This window comes from Nannospalax galili, unplaced genomic scaffold (genome assembly GCF_000622305.1).
Source record: "Nannospalax galili isolate Female #2095 unplaced genomic scaffold, S.galili_v1.0 scaffold63, whole genome shotgun sequence".
Lineage (NCBI taxonomy): Eukaryota > Metazoa > Chordata > Mammalia > Rodentia > Spalacidae > Nannospalax > Nannospalax galili.
In genome coordinates, this window is record NW_008355272.1 from 3349965 (window position 1) to 3371301 (window position 21337).

The following is a 21337-nucleotide window of genomic DNA, read 5'->3' on the forward strand; positions in this document are numbered from 1 at the left end:
CTCTCCCTCTCCCTCTCTCTCTCTCTCTCTCTCTCACACACACACACACACAATTATTTGGTGTGGGCATGACTAGAGGAGTTTTTGAGACAGTTTCAAGCATGTGTCACCTTCCCGAAGTCAGATTGAAACTCACTCACAAAGCCTCCTGTCCCAAGGGTAGTACACTCCCATGCTTTCCCCTTGGTGTGTTATTTCTCTCCTTGCCATGGTTTCCTGGATAACTGAAACAGAGGAGGGAAAATCAATACTGCCTAAAATAGCCAACAATGGTTTCCTGAATCTTCAAAATCTTTCCTTCTACACACCTTCCTATAAGCCTCTTTTGACCTGCATGGCAGGTGTGCTTTGTTTCTGACCCAGGTGACATGCTCCTCCCTATCTCTCAGTCTTTGTGCAGACACTCAGCTTTGCACACACAGGCCCACAGGGAAGAAGGTGACACAAACAGTTCCTTCCACCATCCAGCTCCCTGGGATGTTTTCTTACACATCCAATATAGTCCATGGTTTCCTATGGCTTTCTAGACAGTACTAATTTTGTTCCCCTATGACTGCTAGGACTTCTCTGTCTTTGCTCACATCTGTGAGCTTTTAGTTCCCCCTGTCTGGAGCCTGTAGACAGTGGCAGCTCTCTTCCTCTTTGTTTTCATTCCTTGCTTGGCAGCAGGTGGAGAAATACAGTAAGTGACTAGAGAAAACAGCCCTATTCAGACACCCCAGGCAACTGTACTTCTTTTTCTCTTCCCTTGTTTATATAAAAAGGTTTTTGGAATCAGCTTGAGATTTCCCGTGCCCTACTACTCGGTCTTCTTTGTTAAATCCATACATTGAAATGTCCATTCAAATATATAAAAACAGAAAAGGGAAAACAGTAAGAGCTGCCATATCCAGAGCCCACTGTATGCCGGAGGCTTCTTACTTGTTACTCTTGTCCTTACACCACTCCAGCGGGATGTCAGCCTTATTTCAAAAACAGATGGAAAGAAAGCTGGGCCAGTCTTAAAGCCAGTGAGCAGTGGAGCTGGACTTCAGCAGCTCATGCTCTCCAGCACACAGCTACAAAACACCATCTGGTCTCTTGGAATAGCATGGTGAGGGCCACTGAGGATGAGTCAGGGTCTGTAGGGCAGAAAGCACCAGTGTCCCAAAGCCAGTCACTCCCTACCAGAAGAATCAGCAGCCATAGGCCCATTACACAGAGCATAGAAATCCATCACTCACCCAGGTCTGCCAGGGAGCACAAAGTCCAAATGGTCGAGAGCAACAATCTAGAAGATGGTGAAGAGTTTTGGGGGACCTGACCCTGCAAATACTCTACCCGTGTTCCTATCTGCAATTTTGTGACCTTGAGCAAAGAACCTAGGATTTGGAAGCCTCATTTTCCACATCTGTTCAAAATGGGGAGAATGAAAGTCCTTACTTTGTAGGCTTGTAGGGAAAGTTGAATGGTCGGGTCAGGAATGTGCTGTATGTGATGCCTGGTGCAGAGGAAACTTGGGATAAATCAGTGCTGGCTGAAGGGTCTTCAGCGGGGAGCTTTATAAATGGTGGAGTGCTCGTCTGGTGTCTACAGTCATCACTCTTTCCAGACCTCTCCATCTATCTGGTCCATGCCTGCAGCCCTATTGATTTTGCCTCAGACACTATTGCCTGGGTCTCAAAGAATCTCTTTCTGGGTGCCAGGAGTATGGTTTATCATCAAAGAGACATCTCTAGGCAGTTCATCTGAGAATTCCACTTTTTGCAGTGCAGCTGTGAAGAGGGAGGAGAAAAACCAAGGAGTAAGCTGCCATTCATGTTCCCATGACTTCAGCTGGCTAACCAAAGAAGTACCAGGCAGCTAAGCCCTGTGCAGCCAAACCACATGTGTAGTGCCTTCGAGTATCAGAGATATTGTAGAGCCTTCAAATAGAGGACTGGGGCCAAGCCAGGGCCCACCTACAAGACATGTGTAGACCTATCTAGTAGAAACTTGGGGACTGAGGACCCCACCATAAATGACAGACTGACATCCACCAAGTGTTCAGGCATATGCACTGGGTGCTGGGTGTCTGGTATCTGGTTCTTTTCTAATAGCTCTACAGGGTAGGTAATGTCATCATCATTAATGTTATGCAGATCAGTAAACTGAGGCATAAAGCTCACAAAGTCCCGGAGAGAGAAGGGGGTAGGATTTCAATCCAGGCAGCCTGGGCATCTGTATTCTTGAACTCCACTCTGTACCTGTCCTTTCAAGCCATGAACCCTACACAGGAAGTAAGGGAATGAATGGTATTTCAAATGAACTGTTTGAAGAGGGTGAGGGTGAAGGTACCAGAAACAATGCCCTTGGACAATGAATGTTTCCTTGGGTTTTCATAAACTCCACTTGGCAGTGCAGGAATGAGTCAATTCCAGCCTTGGCTGTCTGGCTCCTCGCAGTTACTGTTTAGAGAGATTATAACCACAGACCAGACAAGGAAATTAAAGGAAGAAGCATGCTCAGTCTCCAGTGATGGGAGAGACAGGAACACTGCCACGGAACAGAGGTTCTCAGCCCATCCTCCCTTCCCTGCCCACTTCTAGAGCACTTGAACTCCGTTAAGTAGACTTCTATCTCAGCAGAATCGCCATGGCCCACATGCCCCTCTCCACTAAGCTGTGCCCTTTCTGTTGACAGGTAACCTAGACATCACTCCTGATGACCCACGCTGGATCGGAGCCTGGTGGGGCGGCTTTCTGCTCTGCGGTGCCTTGCTTTTCTTCTCGTCCCTCTTGATGTTTGGTTTCCCACAGTCCCTGCCCCCTCATTCAGACCCTGCCATGGAGAGTGAACAGGCCATGCTCCCTGAAAGAGAATATGAGAGGCCCAAGCCCAGCAATGGGGTCCTGAGGCACCCACTGGAGCCAGACAGCAGTGCTTCCTGCTTCCAGCAACTGAGAGGTAAAAGACCAGAACATTTGGTCAGATTATTGGGGGCATTGTGATGGGAGGGGATGTGAGAAATGGTAACCCTCAAACTGAGTGCTAGGGAACTTGAATGTCTTACACAATTGGCCCCCACCATCTCTGTGCTTAACGTATGACCAGATGAGACCCCAGTAGTTAATATAGAGCTTGGCATATAATCAGTATAAATGTCTATAGAAAGAAGAACACAAACAGGGAGGGGGTGGGACTTAGCTTCTACAGAACACCTTTGGGCTCTTTTGGACCACAGAGGAACATCTCAGGGCAGTCAAGGACTTCTGAAATTAGTCACTCTGCCCCGTACAAGCATTATTTAAAAGCCGCTTGCAAAGTGCATTTCCTTAGATTCACTCTGTCCTTCCCACACTAAAGAAATATTAACTCCTTCTTAATAAGCAACTCACTTTGAATGTAGCAAAGCTCTAACATTTTTTAAAGAAAAATAAAAATGAATGCAGCTTTTCTGACAAAATGGTGAGGTGCAGATAATGATGCTGATTGAGAAAACCTTCCTCTAGGTTGTTTCCACCTTCAGCACAGTCCCTTAATGACGAAGAAAATGACAATGTAGCTGAACATAGCCTAGCAGCCTCAGGCTGCTCAGTGCCATCCCTCGGGGAGCTACTTGTGGTGTCCCCTAATTCACACATCTCCTTGCTTGGGTCCACCAGGGTACCTGCAAGAGTTCAGAAATGAGCAGATGACTGGAGGTGCCTGGGCAGGAGCAAGGCTAGGTACCACATCTCAGAGAAGCTGGGATGGCAGAAAGGTAGATGGCTGGTCTACCTCTGATAGGAGCTGAGTGCTCAGCCAAACCAGCCTTCAACAGCTTCACTGGCTGCATTCCAGATCGCTGTTCAGCGTTGCCCAGGGCTGAGTCTCCTGACTGAGCATCTGTGCGATGAAGTGGACCTGCAGTGGGTACTTGAGTATCACAGAGAGTCTTGACTAGCCTCATGCTCCATCACTGTCTCACTCCACACTGGCTATAAGGTTGCTCACTTCTCCCCGCTGCATTACAGCAAGTGTAAGACCATCAGACAGTTTATCTGTGACACATCATTCTGACAATGAAAGCACTACCTGCAGAGACAGTTAACAGAACCTGAGAGTCCATGAGGAGTCGAAAGAACCTGTGCTATTTCCGAAAAGACACTAATTTAATAACCTGATGTCATGTCTGGCCCCATGTTCCATGTCGGTATCTACAAGTACTGTGAGCTATAATTGCCCGTTATGTTCTTAAACTTACTCAAAGTCCAGAATACACTTATAGGCAAGAAAGTCCACTAGTTTATATGTTTGGAGGTTGCCTTGGCTGGGAACACCCCATCAGTAAGTATTTGCTTAAGAAGAATACCCCCACTCTCAAACTGGGAAGATTCCAGAAGTCCCCCACTGGCTGGAGGGTGATGCCTGGTGCTCTTCTAAGAGCACAACTACCCATAATCCCAGTCCCCAGGCCCATAAGAATCCATCAGACTGGCATCAGAGCGGGTGTGGCAGAGGGCACCCTGATATTCAGTGGTAGCAACTTTTACAGATCTTTTTCACCCTGGGTGATAGCCCTGTCTCATACAAACTGCATTAGCAACCCCTCATCTTTTATCACTGAGCGTGCAAAGATGAAAAGGAGGCAGTTGGGCCATCAAAGACCTTACCATCCAGTGTGGGAACAGAGCAGCAAACTGGGAAAGACAGCCAGCATGCTGGAAACCACAGCAAATGGTGCAGGGTGCCACGAAGCTGCAAAGGGCCATAAGGGGTGAACGGCAGAGTGAAACTGCGTCTTGAACCAGGGGCTGTCACAGCTCCACGGTGCTTGGATCAGGTTCAGCCATGTACTGCTTCATCTGTTCCACTCAGTGAATCCCTATTAAGAGCCTGGACATGGCCATGATGAAGTGGCTTGTGTCCTGGAGCTTATATTTCAGTAGGAGGGCCATGCAACAGAAGAGGTCAAATCAGAGGTGGACATTGGGTAGCTGTGCTTAGGCTGAGAAGTTGGCAGTTGGCTTGATGGATTTAGAACTCACTAGATGATAAGTGGTCAAGCTCAGTGATCTGTATACATACATACTTCTGATGAGTAATGATTTTTCATTTAGAATGAGCAGTTCCCACACAGCTGGTCCACTAATGGACTAGACGAGAGGATGTCCCAGCAGGGTAGGAAGACTGCTCCAGAAGACTTCCCCAGAGCTTGAGTCCAGTGACATGAGCTGTTGTGCTAATAAACAATCACTCACATGCCAGCCATGGAGAGGGACCCACGCTGCGTACATCCTTTATGTTCCCCCATGAGTTGTATGTTTTTTGCCATGGGACCACATTCACCTGATACATCCTACAGCACTTCCTGGTGTTCCCACACCAACTCTTCATCCCATTCACAGCCTCAGAAGCCCCAGTGGTCTCCAGGCACATTCTTGAGCACAAATAAGCTGAATAGAGTTGCATATATTAGAGGAATAACACGTCTCTCAAAATCTCTATTGCCATTTTCACACGTCTCGTGTGAAAAAAGTTTTTCTTCCACCTTCCATTTGTGTCCTGCATCATGTTCTGTAGGCCCCTCAGAAGGGCCGTCGTGAGCAGCCCTTCATCCCCCCCACCCCTATGCAGTCTTCCAGGTTTCTTGGAGAATGTTTAGAGCAGCCTATTTGGAGGGAGACCCTCCTGGGTTCCAGGTCAGCTCAGCCACTTCCCTATTGCACTGCCTTGACCACGACACTTAACTCCTCTTGGCTTTAATAAAGGCTCTGGTTTCATTTTTACAGCAGCCGCCTGCCGTTGGTATTGCTACTGATTGTCACATACAGAGGGACTTAAGTGATGGTGATAAGGGAGTTTGAGTCTGCGGTATACTTTACAAGGAACATTCCCCACCCCAAAAAAAAGAACAGACTTTAAAGATCTATTTCCAACAAAGCCAACAGCAGTTGAGTTTGAAACCCGTTGCAGAAGGTGAGAAATGGAAAATACAATATCTTGTTCCAGAACAGCCTGAGAGTCCCCAACTAGTAGCAACTGTCACATAAGCATTTTGACAGAGCAGGTGACAGACAAATGCTTAGGTTTATTAAACCGCAGTGTCTCCCTCAGGTGGGAGGCTGCCAATCCCTGGCAGTTTTGCATCTCAGCTGTGCTGCCAGATCACTTCGTTTTAAGCCCTAGCCCTGAGACCATTCCTCCCTGATGACCCCACTTGGGGGACCACTCACCACCCCCCCACCACCACCCCACCTTCATTCTTATGCCTAGTACTCTTCTGTCTTCTGCATTCATGCCAAAAGGTTGTACATTGGCACCTGATGTGACCTCCTGACCCAGAAGATGTACAGTGTTTGCAGAATTTGCTAGGCTACCTGGAGGAAGGAGAGCTTGAAGAGACTATAATAAATAAATACTCAGGGCTGGCACGACACCTCAGGAGGTAAAGGCCTGCTGCCAAACTTGATACTATGAGTTCGATCCCTGGAACTCACATGGTGGAAGGAGAGAACCAATTCCAACAAGTTGTCCTCTGACCTCCACACACATGGCATGGAATGCACATCCCCATACACATCCACACACACAAATAAATCATTGTAAAAAATTTTTAAATAAAAATTAAATCTCAATCCCTTTTATGACATAAGTAAACATTCCGTGCCATTGTCACCCAGAGTGTTAACTCTCCATCCACAGCTTTGTGATAGACATGGACATGTTTCGTAACAGACATGAATAGTGTTCTAACAGTACACTCAGTGTAGCTTCCACAGTTTGGCATTTCATTGTAAGTTTCCCGCAGCATCACCTGCTCTGGGTAGCCTTGATGGACAGGAACTGGGTCCCCTGTGCAGCCACCTGTCTGTCCACCTTCACCTCTTTTTCCTCTATGTGGTTTGTGGAATGTGTTAGAAACATTCGTCTCTGCTGCTCTTTCTGTCTGGAATGCCCTTCCTCCCTTGGTGCACTTTTGAGGCGTTTTCTCTATCCTCCCTGCCTCAGAAAGATCTCTCTCTCTCTCTCTCTCCCTCTCTCTCTCTCTCCCTCTCTCTCTCTCTCTCTCTCTCTCTCTCTGCCCCCCTCCCTCCTTCCCTCCCCCTTCTGTATCTTCTGTGTACATGGCTCCTTGTACTCAGGACAAGGTCATCTGTGTTGTCCTGTCATCCGCTTGTCTTCCACACAGCACCTACTACTGTATTACCATAGTTATCTGGTCCACTCAAGATGGCAGTCTACATCTTCTGACGAGCAAAATTCTCATTCTTCTGTTCATTCCTAATGAGAGCACAGTGCCTGGCATGCAGGTGGTACTGTTTGAATGAATGAAGTAACAAATGTGCACTTATGCTAGCACACTTGCATACACATACACACACACGCACACACACACACACACACACACACACACACACACACAAATAACATCAGGTAGGGGCTGGTGGGATGGCTCCATGCCTGCCTTCAGCAGCTATGTAAAATACCAGGCACAGTGGCACACACCTGTAATCCCAGTTCTGGGGAGGTAGAGATGAGCAGATCCCTGCAAGTCTCTGGGTAGCTAGTCTAGCTGAATTGATGAGCACGAGGTTCAGGAGGAGACTGTCTCAGAAAATAAAGTGCAGAACAATAGATGGAGATAGCCAACATTGACCTCTGACTTCCACACGCACACGTGCCCACCTGCATACACATAACAGCAGATGATGTTTGCTTTTAGCCATTATCCTAGTGTCTCCGCCCAGCACTATAGGGCATTTGTGCCATTTTACAAACACTGAAATCACAACTTAGCGATGAAAAGGAAAGACATTTGAACCCTTGTGAAGACCGAATAGCTGTATCCTTAAGTATAACGTGGTGCTGCCTCTTTGACAATGAATGGACTCTCTTAAACACAAGTGGCATCACCAGGTGCTCACTGACCTTTTGACAGCATATACTAAAACTCTGGCTGCCACTTGCAGCAGCACAGTTGTCCCCTAAAACAAATGGGCTTCAAACAGGGCTACAGCTGAAAAGGGAGGGAAGCTCCCACTCCCTGCTGGCACTGGCGGGTCCTGGCCTTCCACTGGGCTTTCTAACTGTATCAGTGTAACTGCAACAAGAGCTCAGAATCCACAGGGCAAGTCTCGCTTTGATATCTGAGAAAGAGGGCAGTCAGAAACTGAGTACTCTTGTCTCTCAGCCTTTCACCCCGATAGCCAAGTGGCCGTTCCCATCCTTGAAAAGACTGCCGAACCAGACATATGGAGCTCACAGCTCTAGTGGAGCTCTGCTGTCAGAGGAGCTCAGATCTGCCTATCCTTGACACCTCGCCCCTAGCCCAGCACAGCCTGGCACTGTGGTCAGTTGCTCTCCCCCTCCCAGATTCTTGCGGCTCGATCCTGCTCTTGTTCTCTCCCAGCTGTAATCTGCCCAGGATTCCTTCCAGTTCTCACAGAAATCTCAGAACACATCCATGATGCTTGATCTTCATTGGCAACTTGATGGCATTTAGAATCACCATGGAAACACACTTCTGGGTGTATTTGTAAAGATGTTTCCAGAAGGGTTTAACAGAGCAGGGAAAACCCACTGAGTAGTACCATTCCATGAGCCGAGGCCCCAGACTAAATAAAAAGGAGAACGGGTGCTGAACATCAGCGTCCTTGGCTCTCTGCTCCCTGACTGGACACAGCTGCCTCACACTCCTGCTGCCATGCCTTCCCCACCATTGTGAATGATACCCTCAAACTGTGAGCCAAAACAAACCCTTCTTTAAGTTCCTTCTACCACATGTTTTGTCACAACAATGAGTAAAATAACTAATGCAGCTCCTGAACATTTTGCCACCTGCTGCTTAGAGGAACAGCAGCAAAGCCCTGCCTCCACTCCTCTGACGTCTTCTCACACCTGCCCTGTTTCTGCCACGCCAGTCTCCCAGCCTCCTTTCCGCCCTTCATCTTCTCCTGCCTCCTCTCCTCCCAGCACTTTGTGCTTCCAGTTCCCTCTCCTAGAATTCATATCCCATCTTCAGACACCTGCTTCCCTTCATTCCTGAAGCATGTCTTCCTGATGGAACCTCTTCCCTAACATTTCCTCATTCCACCTTTTGATAGATGACTATACCTCTGTGAAGATGGGAGTCTACCTCCGCTTTTAGTGATACCCTATTGTATAATAGGGCTACATTCTGAGGTTTGGTAAGGGGAGGAATGAATGGATTACAAAGAATGCATCACCAACCCAGTGCAGTTTTCTGCTTTCCTAAAGCTTCCCACCCACCTCTGCCCCAGCCAACGCAGGTCTTGGCCACACGTATGTGGCCCATCTGTGCACATAGGGTAAGAGCCTCACATGCCTGTGTGTCACCCACCCATGTCAGGAAGGGTCTGCTAGACCAGTTGCCAAGGCCACCTTGCTCTGGTGATGCCAGGCCTCAATGGTATCGGTGCTCATAAGGGCAGCAACAGATCCCCTCCATTGCCCTTCCCACGAGCAGGTCCTAGAGCAGGGAGTACAGTAATTCCCTACCATGGGAGCCTTCCCCTGCCCCTGGTTTCTTCCAGCCCTTTGCACCTCAGCAGTCAATTTCTGCTACCTGTTTCTGAATGAGAGGCCTGTGCTTTTCTGTGGAATTGGCCTGTGAGGAGCTTGGTGATCTGAGCATGCTCATGCTGCCCAGTGAATGGTTTTTATTGTGCAATTTGTCTTCAGAGCAGGGCTGTCTCTTCCTGTAGAGTCCTGTGAAAATCTACCTCCTTAATTCTGTGGTGAAAGAAACTGTCTGCTTCCCAAACACTGGCAGTCCTGTGCTCACATCCTGCTGTGTCATAGGTTTGGTTATGGCTGTCAGTGGCTTCATCTTATTCTCATCATGGAGGGCCTGCAGAGGGCCAGCACGAGGAAGAGGAGACATCTTCCCTACTGTGTTGCTCTCCTCAGGCTGTTACAGCCAAGCCACTGAGACAAGCATGAGAAGGCACCCACCATGACGTCAGACATGGTTGGTGTTCCAGAATATCTGCCTAGTGAGTAAGCAAAGGAAATGGCTTGAAGGTTGCATTTGCCAGAGGGGATCCTTGAAACACAAATCCCCTGAGATGCTCAACCACAAAAGAATGGGGAAATGGTTGGCTGGACAAATAAGTGGAAACTGGCAAAATGTGGCCTTAGAGAGTCATGCTTTATTTATAGGGAGTGTTCATGTATGCAGGTGCACATGTACATGTGTGCATGTACATGTAAAGGCCAGAGGTCAATGTTAATTCCTTCCTTAGGCGCCATCCACTTTTTTTTTTTTTTTTTTTTTTTTAAGATGGGGTGCTCACTGGCCTGGGACTTGTAGATTTGGTTAGACTGACTAGCCAGCCAAAAAGTCCTAGGAATTCACCTGTCTCCAGCTTCTCAGTGCTATGATTACAAGCATGCACCACCACACCAGGCTTTTTTACGTGGGTGTTGGGGATTGAACTCAGGTCCTTAGGCTGGCATAGCAAGAAGCACTTTACAAGCTGAGCCACCTTTCAATTAAGAGTCAGACATTGTATCCACACATGAAAGTCTCTGAGAAGGCCAGTTCCAAGGAAGACTACCTGATTTTGTTTTACTCCACATTCCTAATAACTACATGACTACAGGACTCTATTATTCATGCTCATCCTGTGGCCATTGGCAAAGGCTGCCAGAGTCCGGGGTACAAGATGAAGAGGACCCCCAGGACTTTCAAAAGGATATATTGAGGACTACAGAGGGTATGCCTGAAGGCTCAGCTTTGAAAGTCTACCTGAATATATGAGAGAAAGCTCCAAAAGAGATGAGAGGAAAAGGGTCTTGCTTTGGGAGGCTGACACACAGACTGGAGTGCTCAAGTGTGATTGGCGAGGGGCATCTGGTTTGGATTTCGAAAAGATTGTGGCAGAAAACAGGTGGGGGACAGTTCCCATGTGCAGCGGAGTGTCTGGTACCTGAAGTGGCTCAGTAAATCCTGGTTACATTATGAATGAATTTTCGAAGCATTGATATTGACCTTCAAATAAAAGTGTCTGGACTTTGTCATATGAGTCTTTGTTTCCCAGTCAGTGGTTTGAGTCAGCACCACCTGTATAGTGTCTTGAAACACTGTTTTATGTCTACTATCCCAGAAATTCTATTTCAATGAAAGGGAAGAGGAGGAAGCTCAGGCTTTGAGATGTCCAAACCACCCACCCCCAAGGGACTCTAAGTAAATTCCTATTTGAAAATGAATGCCAGAGATGAAGTCCCTTGGCAGGTTCCCACTAAGGGCTGACAGGCCACACCTGAACCCTCAGCAGTTGGACTCACATAAGTTGAAGTGCTGGGTGAACTCTGTCACAAATAAGCAGGGACACAGTGGATTCCCACAGTGGTGTGAGCACCTGAGGGCTCTGAGAAGGCCTGCTGCCCCTCAGGTGGACACATACATCAACCCAAGTGCTTTATCACACGTTTCTTCCCTGAATGTTACTATTCTCTTTGCAGACCTTCCAGGAATGAATTCTCACATTGCTGGTTTTCATTTTCATGAGTACTAGGGGCAGCAGCAACCTCTGCACACCATCAGAGTTGGGTACATTCCCGCAGAAGAGGTTTTTCATGCAGGCATGACATAGAAGGGGTTGTTTGCATACTACAAGATTCTTGATTGCTTAGTCCTTTTCTCCCTATTGCCTGACTTGGAAAGACACACTTCTGGAATCTGAAAAGTCAGCTGGGACTTCCCAGGTTCCTTTTTCACCTCCACTATCCCTGATGAGCCTGTGCTTCCTGCTCCATCCATGGAGAAAGGGTGGGCACTGGGTAGCATCAGTGTGGAGCTGCAGGTAGGAGCAAGCCAACCATGCCTCTGTAGGTGCTCAGTTCTTGCTTTTAACTGGCTTGTGAGTGCCCCCACCACTCCCTTTCTCTTAGACCCTCCTGATAAGCATTATAAAGAGTTGGTGGTCTCAAAGGATGGAGAGACTTGATCAGTCCTGAGCTATGATTGCCCTGGCCAATCCATACCAGCCCACATTCAGGTTCATTCTAAGTGTTTGTTTCATTGTAGTGATTTCTCGTTTGCTCACCCAGGCTGCAATCTTCTCCCAGTATGAAAGCATTGGCCTGCTTCCTTCTAAGGACAGGCAGAATTTTGATACTTGGGAGCTACTTCTTTCATGTTTTCAATGAGAGGAGGACAAGAGCAGAGACTAGGGGGCAGGCCCAGCTGTACTGATGAGGCTACAGTGGGCCCATGGCTGGAACCAGAGTCTGCCCAGTCTGGGGCCCATGTATGATAGGTATTTGCTGCTGGAAGACTTCTAGTCACTGCAGGGTTCCCCTTCTGTCTGGTCTTTCCTCCTCCTTCAACCAAGGGAGTGGTCGAAACAACTCCAGAGTTGGCAATGGGAATGAGAGGAGACACATATTCAGGATTCTGGCCCCAGAGCCACGGCATCATTCACATTGACCATGAGTTCATTATCCCCACTTCCACCACAGATCTTGACCCTGTGGAAATCCACTCATAGGTTGGCCCTACATCTGCCTTTGTTTCTCAGAAGCCTATAGCAGTTCCCCTCCAAGACTCTATGCTTCATTCACTCATCTAGTTATTAGATTCCTTAGTCTACCTTGCATTTGTTAGGTATCTGCTCTTCTGGGATGCAGTGCCCTTGTCTGATGGTCCCTGCTCTCAGGTGGCTCTTCACCAGGAAAGACAGGAGCTGAGGCACTGATGATAGTATTGGCAGCTCTAGCTTGGGAGACCATTATATCACAGCACTCCGTTTTTCCCCGGATGTACTCTTAATCTTGGACTCACTCTTGTACCTCGTTCATACTCATTTTCCATTTTCTTCTCCCTCTGTCCCTTCCTCTCTGTTATGAAGAATTCTGATTATCTCAGCCAGTTCTTCTGATCTGTTGGGTCCTACCTGTTGTGAAATGCTTCACGGTAACTCAGCTTTCAGAAAAACACACGTTTTTGTTGTTGATTCAAATCCCCATGTCAGAGAAGGTTCAGACCATGGGCTCTGGCAGTTCAGCTAACCTGAGTTCCAGTTTACCATCTTTCAGTACTCAGCTTTGAATTCCTATGCAAGGTAGTGTTTAAAGCCTCAAAGCAAGCCTTGATTTTCTGTGTCTGAAACCAAAGTGCTAAACTTCCCTGCTGCTGTGACAAAGCCCTCAGCAGGGTGCCCTGCCAACTGCGGCAGCCTGACAAGCATGGTGGTCATGGCTCTAATCGCTCATCAGTTGCATATGCTGGCTTCATCTCCCTGATCTGACGGCATGAACAGTGATATATTGACACAAATCTTAATAAAGGACAAGCAGTCAAGGCCAATTTCAGTAGAGAGATCAAAGCAGATCATACTGAGTGAAGTAGAGTGGCATCTACATGGAGCCCCACAGTAACCACTGCTGGGTGCTGTCCTTGCTTGCTTCTCTATTGTTGTGACAAAATACTGACCAAAACCAGTTTGGGGAGAAAAGGGTTTATTTCATCATACAGCTCCCAGATCACAGTCCATCACTGGGGGAAGTCAGGCCAGGAACTTGAAGCAGGAACCATGGAGGAATGCTGCTTGCTGGCTTACTTCTCCTGGCTTGCTCAGCTACCTTTCTTATACAGCCCAGGCCCTCCTGCCCAGGGATGGCACTGCCCATAGTGAGCCGGACCTTCCTACACAATTAACAGTGAAGAAAATGCCCTCACAGACATGCCCACAGGCCAGTCTCATGGAGGAAATTTCTCAATTGAGGTTCCCTTTTCCTCGGTAATTCTAGATTATGCCAGGTTGACAAAAACCAGCCAGCACAGGCTCTTCCAAGTTCTAGAAGGCGTTAGGTAAGGGCACCTGACTCTTAACCTGACCTGTTGATTGGATCTCTGGAGGAGGCGCCTCAACTTGGGAAGCCCTTGGATCCAGTGGTGACTCCCAGGAACTCAACCCACCATCTCCATGTCCGTGGTCACCCTGCCCCAGCTTGTTCTTGACTGTCACCCACCAGTTCACTCCCAGAAATGCATTCCCACAGCAAGCCCAGTAACCTCTCTGCTCCACTAAACACCATACAAATGCCAGGAATCCCTCACTTCTATCAGTCTTTGTTCTGGTTGAGCTCCTACCTGTGTCAGGGATGCTGGTCACATGCTTCCCACTATCTGGTTTCATTGCATCTTCACAGGTGACTGGAATGAGGCATGTGCTCGTGTAACTGACCTACTAAGTCCTGAAGCCAGAATTCAAATCCTCAGCTCCTGCCTCTGTAGACCTTGTTCCTAGACTTGACTTTATGCAACTCGGTTTAACAAAACCTTTTCTATGGTATGGAGCTCTTCCTTCAGCCTCCCAAGAATTTCTTTTATTTTTCCTTCCTTTTCACCATTTCCTAACTCTTTTCCTCAAAAAGCCTTGGACTAAGTCCCAGGTCCACACTACATCAAGTCATTGTCCCACATTCAGTGGGAATTTTCCTTGCTGTTATTTCTGAGGGAAGCTGTACCTCTGGTTAGCACTCCCAACATGCATGCTCAGTCTTCATACTGAGAATAGTATCTCACAGAACCTGGACCACCAGAACAGCACATGTGTCACAAGCACATGCTATTGTGACTGGTGCTGCAGCTGCTCTGCTTCTCTCACTTTCCTTGTCTGTAAATGGGGTGTTTTAATGGTTCCGAAATCACTGTTTATTGTGAAGGTTGTGTTGTGAGTGGATGAGTTGGTGGTGAACAATGAGGATAGCATTTGGCACACCGGCAATGTTCCAATGTTATTAGTCCTCAAGATATCCCCAAATCTGCCCCTTCGGAAGGACCCACAAGTTTACAGCACGTCTCTATCCCACAGAAATGTCTTTGGAGGACTTACAGTAGGAAGCCTGCTTTCCATGGAGGTCCCTTTGTGCTGTTTCCAGTTTTGTACCATCCTATTGGTGACAGCAGCAGGTCCCCATGAGAGTTGAAAAGGTTTCCCTGGTTAGTAGGACTGCATAATTCAAGCCAGCTTCCCTCCCACCCGGAGCTCAAGCCCCAGAGGCTGAATCTGTCAGGCTGCAGGTGTTCAGTGGCTTATTGTGGCTCTAGTTCATCAGTCTCTGTCTAGGCCATGTCATTAGCTACTCCTTCCGTGGAAAGGCAGGATTTTATGGGTTTAGCATTCTACTTGAAACACTAGGCTGGCCCTAGGATCAAGCTAATTAAGGGCTCCTTTTCAAACTGGGTTTTTGGAAGATGGGCGGAACCTGCCTTTTGATAGTGCTACAAGTCATTGTGATAAAATTGCAAATGAGAGGGAGAATGTGGGAGGAAGATAGCAGAACCCCTGAGGAAGCTGTCATTTCTGGGGAGACAATCAGCTCAATCAGAAAGAAAAAAAGAGATCCATGCAAATCAGGATTCCCCAGGCTTTCAGTCCGATGATTCTTGAACTTAATGATTTTCACATTTAATTCAAGGAGAAATTAGGCATTAGAGATTAAGACAAGCAGGCAGACTCCTGTCTTAACAAGGAGTCCTTCCTGCAGAAATGGACTAGCTCTGGAATAATTAAAATGCTTGCTGAAGTATAGAAATGTTCCATTAACTGGAGTTGGCTTTGTAGAACCAGTGCCCTTCCTATCCCGAAATAGATCATGAAGACTCTGATCAAGACTAAGACAATGCTGGGGTCTAAAGACATACTGTGATCCAACTGAAATTATCACTAGCGTCATTTCAGTTAGAGCCAGAGAATAAACTTTCCAGTCAGAGGATCCTGGTGCAGTGATCCATGGTAGGTGTGATGTTCTTGATTCTCCCGGAGTCCCACTTAGAAGAAACTGCATCCCAACAGGGGAAATAAAACTGACAGTGAAAACATGATGGAGAATCATTTTCCTGGACCATCCCCAAACTGCTCACTCACTGCTGGCAGTGCTTCCAGAATCTAGATATCTTCATTCTGACAGAGCAAGTGACAGAGTGACAGTAGAATCTGCCAGAACATGCCAGCAGCCAGGACCTCCACATTCACTCACTGTGTGGAGGTGCTATGATGGCCCAACATGGTCTATACTGCTGTCCCCCAGTGTAAAGCCTGGTGTCCTGTGAGAGGACCCACCAGTATTCTTGTGCTTATCACACACTGTAGCAAATTTGCCTTTTCTCATCAACAGTAATTTACCACAATGCAGTCGTAACATCTAGGGCTCTATGTGCGTGAAGAGCAAATCACTCTGTTTGTGCCCAGTGTGTTCATCTGTATTTTTAAACCACGTACTTAAACACTGCACAGTCAACATTCCTCAGAATATTTGAACAATACTTAAAAACAATATGGATTTAACAAAGGAAAGTTTCCTAACATTTAAACACAGATTTCAAAAGCAAACACTCCTAGGCATTTATTTGAAATGATACATCTAAAAAGTCAAATTGTTATAAATGTTTAAAACCTTGTAGAGAAAACACACAGCATGTACATAAAGAGCAGGGCACTCAACGCAGGGATGGAGACTGTGGGTTTAAAGTTGTTTACTGTCTTTATTCATAGTCTTTGTTACATTTTGGTTTTATCTGTATTTGTGCATTCAGTGAATCCTAAAGTTGGCATTTTTAAAGCCTCAGAAACCCATGTAGAACAGCCAAGGCCACCATCTCCATTGGGATGCAAGATCCTGTACCATAGCCCGTGTAATTTTGAGCTTCCATTCACTAAATTCTTTTCCTTAAGTCAGAGAATCCCTAAATCCTCCTTCTCTCTGGAGATTATCATTTTGGAAACCTAATCTTTTTCCCAGAGATGATATATTTTAGTTTTGTGTATCTTCCAACCCCAGACCCATTGTTACATCATTTAGATGCATTGAGCTTGTCTGTTAATGTTATTAAAAACATATATTTCCTATTATTTTATTCTAATTAGTTGGGCCATTTGAAGGTTTCATATGTGATTGACCCTGTGTAATTAGCTTTCTTCAGGACAGCTGGCCAGTTCATCACCTCAGAATGTGGGGTTGGCCTCTCAGCCCACCTGTTTATTTTATGTGGCCACAGGCACTGACAGGGCTTTCTAAGATTTAATATAGTATCCATGTCATAGGAAGATCACTGTTTTATCTTTTTCATGTGTACAGATGGAAATAAGTACTCCATATCACTAGTCCCCATTTTTGTTAATATTATGAATATAGCAGAAAAGAAGTCCTCTAACTTTTTTGGTTTTTCGATACAGGGTCTCATATATCTAGGTTGGCCTTAAACTCACTGTGTAGCTAAGGATGATCTTGAACTCCTGATCCTGCTCCCTCTACCTCCCAAGTGCTGGTATTACAGGCAAGTGCCACCGCTCCCAGGTTCTGTAATCTTAGAGCTCAAATTCAGGAATCTGTGAATGCTAGGCAGCTTCTACCAATCAAGCTGCATCCTATCTCTCCCTAACTAATCATAGGCATACCGCTTTACAATTTTTGCCTCTATTCTTATTATGTAGAACTGTTTATGATTTATGTAAGATTTGTCTTTAAATAACTTGAAACTGCTTTACTTATACTAAGTCATAGCACTTGATGAATCAGCTATATTTGGTTAATTCTGTAAATGCAATCAGCTTTCCATCTGTGCAAGTTCCACATCCACAGAGCCAGCCACCTGTAGAGTGAACACACTCCATAGAAAGCTGAATCTGTACTGAACATGTCCAGGCTTCTGTCTTATGATCATTCCCTAAACCAAGTGGTGTAGGAAGTATTTGCACAGCATTCACCTTGTTCTCAATGGTAGTGGTCTAGAGGTGATTAGACTACTACGAGAGAATGGACATAGGTTATAGATAAGTATTGTGCTGCTTATATAAGAGATTTGAGTATGCATAGATTTTAGTGTCCAGCAGAGTTCCTAGAATCTGACCCTGAAGCTTCTAAGGGATTGGGGAGATAGCTCAGTGGGTAAAAGTGCTTGCTACACAAATGTGAGGACCTGAATTTGAATCTCAGAGCCCTTGTAAAAGCTGGATGCATAACACAAATGTCTAATCCCAGCACCCTGTGGAGAGACAGGAGATACAGACAGGAGAATCCCCAGAAGCACATGGGTCAGCTAGCCTGGAAAACGCAACTCTGTCTCAATGTGAAGGCAAGAGCTGACACCTAAGTTGGTCCTCTGACCTCCACATTCATTCCATAGTTCACATGCACCTGCATTCACACACGTGAATGCACACTAATTAATTAATTAAAGGTGTCAGTGCTGACCTGAGAGGGCTATCCTAGCACCCTCAGAGCCCCTTTGTGTGCCACAGGATATATCATCACACCAGAATTGAGAAGAGCTAGCTGGAGACCATATGCCAAGGATTCTAATTGCTGGACTAGCCAAGCAATGTACTTATTTTCAAAGGACTTACAAAGACAAATCTCCAGCTTTATAAAACATTAATGTTACAGGAAGTCCCGGTGGCTTATGAAATTATATACTTAAAGGAAAATAGAGTTCAGTAAATAAGATCAAAGTGTGCAACCTCAACATGCTGCTGTCAGTCTCTTCTGAAATGTAACATGGCACATAAACTGCAGAGTGCATATCCCAGTGCCATTTCTCCTAGGAGCCCTGAGCACCTGGGGATTGTTGGGGACTTCCTCCAGGTTAGGTTGGGTGATGAGGAAAGTCTACCCAGCAGGGAACATGTGGTAAAGATTTGGGGGTAGAGCATTGCAGTAGATCTGGGTGCAGGTAAGAGAGAAACCAAGTTGTAGGGCTGAGTTGGAGGGAGGGAGGGGCATGCTGGAATCAGAGTACTATGGACCATACCACAAGCCTGGGACAGTGTGCATTTCTTTGCTCTTAGCTTTTGAGCAGGAAAATGATCTGAGCTGATATCACTACTTACTGTGTAGGGCATGATCATACCATGACATCTCATACTCCAATGGAGTTGTTCTGGCCTTGCAGGGGACAGCTGACCAGGAAGATGGATGGAGGAGCTGATGGGGCTCATTTCTAATTTGTAAAGGACAAGGACTTCATTTATTTTTTGAAACCGATAAGATGAAACATATTTTCTTGGCATATATAGCATAGTTTTTTAATACTTTCATCATATATACTAAGCATATTGACATATACTTAAATATGTTGATATATAACACATATATGCTACAGCTTCCCTTTTTTATTACTATTTTTCATTTATAGGTTTTTGTGTGTGTGTTTTATACAGAACATCAAATACAATCTTATTTATCTTACACCTACATCCCAAATGGCACCCTCCCTAACCTACCCCCTACCCACTGGAGCCCATATATTCTGTCATCCCTGTTACTGTCCACTGTGTTATCAGTGCCCCCAGCCATTACCCAGTGCAAGTCTATCCGCTGAATCTAGTCAGCCTATCTAGAGCAAATTCCTAATAGTTTAAGGAGGGGGGATTGAGTAAAATATCTTATAATTGCTTAAAAGATGTGAGTGTTTCAAGTGAACCCCTGAATCTGTGGTATAGAAGCCTGGTGGAATGCCTTGTTTTAGTAGAAGGTAACTTAATTTGCAAGATGTTAATCTATGGTTTGAAGCCAGGATTTTCAGTTACAAATGATCTGTAGAATATAGGTTCTGGCCTGAGCCAACAGACACCTCTGGATAATGTTTAAGGAAGTGGGAAAGAGTGTGTCAATAAGAGGTCTGTAAGAAGCAGGAGGTCCCTAGGATACTTACATAAGATATATGACCTTTACCCTGCTTCCTCCTCTCCCCCAGTGATCCCCAAGGTCACCAAGCACCTGCTCTCAAACCCTGTGTTCACCTGCATCGTCCTGGCTGCCTGCATGGAGATCGCTGTGGTAGCTGGCTTCGCTGCCTTTCTGGGCAAGTACCTGGAACAGCAGTTCAACCTTACCACTTCTTCTGCCAACCAGCTGCTTGGTGAGTGAGTCCCTCTACCTTCCTGTCCTGCTACAATGTTCCAAAAATGTACCAAGACCTGCAAAGTGCCCAGGGCTGTGCTAGGACTATAGCAGTGGCATACATACACCCTTTGTACACAGGGAATTTCAAAGTGTATTCTCAGAGTGAGATTTTCACACCTGAGGCTATTATTAAAAACACATTATACGGGCTCAGCAGGTAAAAGCACTTGCTGCACAAGCCTGATGACCTAAGTCCAATCCCTGGAACCCACAGTTGGAAGAGAGCAACAGCTCCTAGAAATTGTCCTCTGACCTCCATACACACTAATAATAGTAATAATGAATTAGATAAAAAAATTTTAAAACATAATCAAGAAAAAAAAATATAAGTTGTTCTGGATGTGGCGCACGCCTTTAATCCCAGCACTGAGGTGGCAGAAGCAGGCAGACCTCTGTAAGATCAAGACCAGCCTGGTCTACATAGTGTATTCCAGGCCAGCTGGGGCTACAGGGAGACTCTTTCTCAAAAATGTATGAATAAATAAATAAGAATACATATGTATATATGTGTGTGTTGCATATATCAAGCATTGTCAGAGTGTGAGAGGCCAGGATGTCATGAAATTGCTATGAATGGGAAATTCTGAGGCACATGAGGGGAGAGAGCAATCACAATGAATCTTGAAAGATTAGCAGATTTTTGTTAGGCACATAAAACGGTAAGAATTATCATAGCAGCATAAAACCCACACTTTACAAATATAGAGCTTAGACATGTCCATAGGTCAATGAGATGGCTCAGTGGGTAAAGCACCATAGAAGCCTAATGAACTGAGTCAATCTTGGGAACCCACTTAAAGGTGGAAGGGGAGAACAGACTTGACAAAGTTACACACACACACACACACACACGCACACACACACACCGTAGTAATAAACTTCTAAAAATAAAGTTAAGAATACATGTTTATGCTCTTGTCTATAGATCGCATAACTAATGAATCACAGAACTTCTTCCCAAGGTAAGGGAAGGCTTGACAGTTCTCAGTCATAGGCGTTGGACATCTAATTTCAGGCATTTGAAGTTGGGCTACTAAGAAAACCAGTCAACCCTTGTGAGAAGCAACCCTACTGAGGCAGGGTGAGAAATATGTTCTCAGAGCATTATCTTAGTTTGCTTTTCATGTTGGGGAATTGATTCTTCCCTACTTCAGATGACCAGAAAGCTGATTTAGTTGAGTTGATCATCTCAGATGCTGACTAGTTTAAGCATTGATGATCTCAGATATCGACTAGCAGTAGAGAGAACAAAAACAGTAGTAGAAGTGGAGGAAAGATCCACTATGAGCTCCAACTTAAAATTGCTGGGTGTAAGATGTAAGTTGATGATGTCTTATATTCAGTTGTGGGTTCAAGAAGGGGTCTTGTGTAATAAGGTAGAATATTAGAGTACTGTATACTGGAGTAGGTTTCTAAGCTGAGAAGAAGGTACCAACAAAAGGGGCTTTGCAGGAGGGAG

The 21337-nt window shown here is 45.9% G+C and overlaps 1 protein-coding gene across 4 annotated transcripts in view; it reads left to right on the forward strand.

Moving 5' to 3' along the window:
• Slco3a1 (solute carrier organic anion transporter family member 3A1) overlaps positions 1–21337 on the forward strand; it is a 333074-nt gene that overhangs the window by 262187 nt on the left and 49550 nt on the right. For all 4 annotated transcript variants that reach the window (XM_017802983.2, XM_029555668.1, XM_008852334.2 and 1 more), the window contains exons 4-5: positions 2662–2925; positions 19670–19834. In XM_017802983.2, the coding sequence (XP_017658472.1) occupies positions 2662–2925; positions 19670–19834 (429 nt within the window). The remainder of the gene's footprint in view (positions 1–2661; positions 2926–19669; positions 19835–21337) is intronic.